At 38.7% G+C, this 4,950-nt stretch overlaps 1 protein-coding gene across 1 annotated transcript in view; it reads right to left on the bottom strand.

Moving 5' to 3' along the window:
* The window catches only part of LOC119576589, a 17,112-nt gene extending 12,525 nt beyond the window's left edge, over window positions 1-4,587 (bottom strand). The window contains 4 exon segments of the mRNA XM_037924257.1: window positions 1,265-1,472; window positions 1,609-1,642; window positions 1,644-1,835; window positions 4,569-4,587. Of these exon segments, the coding sequence (XP_037780185.1) occupies window positions 1,265-1,472; window positions 1,609-1,642; window positions 1,644-1,835; window positions 4,569-4,577 (443 nt within the window). The 5' untranslated portion in view covers window positions 4,578-4,587.
* Between the last annotated feature and the right edge of the window lie 363 nt (window positions 4,588-4,950).

Genomic DNA, 4,950 nt, shown 5'->3' with positions numbered 1-4,950 from the left:
CTATCTATCTATCTATATATATATATATATATATATATATATATATATATATATATATATATATATATATATATATATATTTTGTGAGACAGACCACACGCATGAAACATAAATCAACGTGACCTTTCACTGAATGAGGTTGAGTGAGTGGCTACATGGAGATTATCTTCAGACTAGATAGAGCACTTTCGCGGCCACCGTCAGTAAACTAGAACATCTGGGTGTCATGTTAGCATAATCTGCTAGCATGGAGGTTATAAAGGTCCGTGATGGAAATGCCAACCTTTACATGGTTTTATCCCCGGAAACCTGTTACTGATAAATTTAGTGTATCGTGTTCATGACTCCCTATGTTCCCCTTCTCTGATCTAAGTGTATAGTATACAGTGGTTGCCGTGGAGTTATGTAAAGAGATAGATAACAAATGTCGTAGGATATTCAAAATATCTGATAAACTTCCAGAGAAATGATGTGCCTTTTTGATTGTGTGGTGTGTCATCCACCTGCGTCAAGGAATGTGTTTCCTGAAGTCACTCTATATCCTGATATACCGTGTTCACAAACACACGCATGCAGGCACATGCACACACACACACACACACACACACACACACACACACACACACACACACACACACACACACACACACACACACACACACACACACACACACACACACAAAACACACGTATATATATAGATAGATAGATAAATAAGGATATAGATATATATATGTGTGTGTGTGCGTCTCTGTGTGAATATTATGTATATCATCGTGTGGTTGTGTGCAGGAACATACGTATAGGTTACGTGCTTTTGTATGCATGTGTGGTATATATGTATACACAAATATATATGTATGTGTGTGTGCATCTATATTCGTATGCACATTGTATGAGTGTCCTTTTATACTGTTCATGCATATTTACGCATGCTGAAACACATAAATGTTTATGTGTGTATATATGTATGTATATATGTGTGTATGTATATATATATATATATATATATATATATATATATATATATATATATATATATATAAATATATATACATGTCTCACGTTGATATGTGACCGTGTGGTATGTGTGTGTGTGTGTGTGTTTATCTGCCAATGTTCATAGTCAGAAGCAAAAGGATTCTACGGAGATGGCTCAATAAAACCTTCATTTATAACTTTCGCAATAAATAATTTATTCTAATATAGATATGCTTACTTATGCTATGTCTCTATGGAAAGACCTTTGGATAACATTTAACACTATTTACTGAGGGGTGCCGTAGGTGCCTGAGGGCCTTTTGGCATTGCGAGCATCTTCCTCAGCGGCGAAGGCGATCTGGTCGAGGACGAACTGAGGGATTGGATGGGGGAACGCGGGAGCCACTGGCAGGTGGGCGCCCTGAGGCTGGAAGCCGTTCCCGTCAGCAACGTACTGGAGGTGGACGTCAGTGCCGTCAGGAGCGGTGTATCTGAGGAGATGAAGGTATTTTACAATCTGGATAAAGGATAGTTCCCAACATAAGAAGAGAAATACATTAGTGTAGTTCCTATGCTAAGGTTCGCATATACATTTCTGGTAAACAAAGACTTTTTTAAACAACTCACGAGAAGGAACCGGCGCTGTTGATGGCTCCCTTCTCTCCGGGAGTGCCGTGCTCTGATGCCACGATGCCGTTGGCAGTCTCCATGTCGAAGTTGTACCTTCCGTCGTCCTCGATCACGCGCTCGTCCCTCAAGATGGCGATTTCCTCGCTGGAGCCGTAGCGAGGTGGAGGAGCACCGTATCCCTGGGGGACGGCGGCGGCCACGGCGGCCACAGCGGCGATGATCAACTGCAAAGCATAATATGTCGAGCCGCTCAAAGGATAATATACAGAATAATATGCACACTATATATTCCATGCGTCTCTTTCTCCTGTTCCTGAATGAATAGTATGTAATACCATGAGAATACTCACGAACTTCATGTTGGCTGTGAGATACTGCTGCCCCTGACGATGAATGCAGGGCTTATATGCCGCTATGAGGCGAGTATGCGGTTGCCAGTTGATTTCTTTGAATCATCTGCGAGTGGCCGTGTCATATCCTTGAACTTTTAGATAAATTTTACTTTGATATCGATCATGGTATCGCACATTTATTTTTCTTTTTATATATACGTTGAGAAATTTGAATTGAACCTCGACAAAAAAAAAAGCACAGACACATGCACTTCATATATTTGTGTGTATGTGTATATATATACTTTATAAGTATATATTAATATATTTACCTTATATGCGTATACATATGCATATATATATATATATATATATATATATATATATATATATATATATATATATATATATATATATATATACATTCTTTTATTTACTTATTTGTACATACATATACAAATACACACACACACACAGACGCACACACACACACACACACACACACACACACACACAACACACACACACACACACACACACACACACACACACACACACACACACACACACACACACACACACACACACACATATATATATATATATATATATATATATATATATATATATATATATATACGTCCACACACACACATTTATATATATATAGTCATATATGTATGTATATATACATATGTATATATATCAATGGCCTTTTTATTTTCCCCGGAGCCCACCGCGCCCACCACATGTTAGAAAAAAATATAAATCTAAGTCACTCTAAATGGTTGAGGATTTCTTATGAGTTTATATGTCCCTTAACATCTAAGATCGCAGGAATATTACATTATCCTTGAACTTTCTACCTGTAACAGACCATTATGAACATCATTTGCCCGTTCGTGTTTTCTTCATTTCACTGGTTGGTTAATTATCATATTTTCGATTCAGTAGATTACTGTTTTAGTCTACGGGATCTTGGCTTTAATTCTGATATATTCAAATCTGATATACTTAATTCTGATATATTTAATTCTTATATATATTTAATTCTGATATATTTAAGTCTAATATACTTAATTCTGATATATATTTAATTCTGATATTTTTAACAAGATCAATTCAGAGAGGTTAGTACGACGATCTCGCATACTTCACAAAAATCGTATAAATTAGTTAAATTTAGTTAATAACATCGAATTAAAATAAATGACCACACAATATGTGTTCCACACACATACACACACACACACACACACACACACACACACACACACACACACACACACACACACACACACACAACAAAATGTAAGTAGATAGATACATTTTAGATATGAAAAATGCTATGGTACCTCTGTCTAATTTCGCCCTAAGTCGATGGCACAAGGTTTCAGGACGATGGAAGTTACTATGTGACACCAAATTCAGTAACAAATGGACAGAAGAGAAATATGATATGCCATTGCGGTTAATAAATCGGTAAACAAAGCAATAATCCCGCTAAGACATATATCCGGGAGGGGGGGGGGTATTGGTTCTCCTTCGTTTCTATGATGATTATTTCGAACTTTGAAAAAGGGGTGATTTCCTTTGTTTTTTTCAGACTAAAAAATGGTAGTAACTCAAGTGGCCATATTCATTTTTCAAATAATCATAAACATATATACACATACATTTACAGGTATTAACATACAGTATATGATCACATGTTTTGCTTTGTTTATTGGCAAACACTCACACACACGTGTATGTGGTGTGTGTGTGTGTGCTTCTTTGTATTTGTTTGTGTTCTTGCAATTACTACCATTCATAAGATCAGTTGAACAGAGATGGATAAGGAAATTTTACATCATTGCATTCAAAATAAATATTTTATTCTAATATAGATATTCTTACATATATAAAATCTCGCAAAGACACCTACGCAGTATCAAAATCTAATTATTGGGGGGCGCCGTAGGTGCCTGAGGGCCTCTTGGCGTTACGGGCGTCCTCCTCAGCGGCGAAGGCGATCTGCTCGAGGACGAAGTCAGGGATTGGGTGGGGGAACGCGGGAGCCACTGGCAGATGGGCGCCCTGAGGCTGGAAGCCGTTCCCGTCAGCAACGTACTGGAGGTGGACGTCAGTGCCGTCAGGAGCGGTGTATCTGAAGAGAAAGGTTTCTTTTACAATCTGGAAGGGATGTGGCTCCTTACACTTGAAAAAGAACACATATGTGTAACACATGTACGAAGATTCTGGTTAACAAATAAATGTTAAAACAACTCACGAGAAGGATCCGGCGCTGTTGATGGCTCCCTTCTCTCCAGGAGTGCCGTGCTCTGATGCCACGATGCCGTTGGCAGTCTCCATGTCGAAGTTGTACCTTCCGTCGTCTTCGATCACGCGCTCGTCCCTCAAGATGGCGATTTCCTCGCTGGAGGCGTAGCGAGGCGGAGGAGCACCGTATCCCTGGGGGACGGCGGCGGCCACGGCGGCCAGAGCGGCAAGGATCAACTGCAAAGCATAATATGTCGAGCCGCTCAAAGGATAATATACAGAATAATATGTATACTATATATTCCATGCGTCTCTTTCTCTTGTTCATGAATAAAGAATAGGGAATGCCATAAGAATACTCACGAACTTCATGTTGGCTGTGAGATACTGCTGCCCCTGACGATGAATGCAGAGCTTATATGCCGCTATGAGGCGAGTATGCGGTTGCCAGTTGATTTCTCTGAGTGGACTGCGAGTAGCCTTGAACTGTCAGATTAGTTTTACCTTCTTCAAATTAGAGACCATTTACCTCTTTCTTATATCTGTTACATGACTTTTAACTAATTCCCAGTAAGTGGGGTATTTTTACATTTGCATACAGGTATACTCACAAGAAAGCAGAATACATACATACATGCACTGATCTCATTACCTATATCTTCATGTACCATATTATTACATATATAAGTGTGTACTAATGCGTGTGTGTGTGTGTGTGTGTGTGTTATATATATATATATATATA

The sequence above is a fragment of the Penaeus monodon genome, chromosome 9, assembly GCF_015228065.2.
Source record: "Penaeus monodon isolate SGIC_2016 chromosome 9, NSTDA_Pmon_1, whole genome shotgun sequence".
NCBI classification, from domain to species: Eukaryota; Metazoa; Arthropoda; class Malacostraca; order Decapoda; family Penaeidae; genus Penaeus; species Penaeus monodon.
The sequence above is the reverse complement of the archived record's forward strand: the minus strand, read 5'-3'. Positions and strand labels throughout refer to the sequence as shown.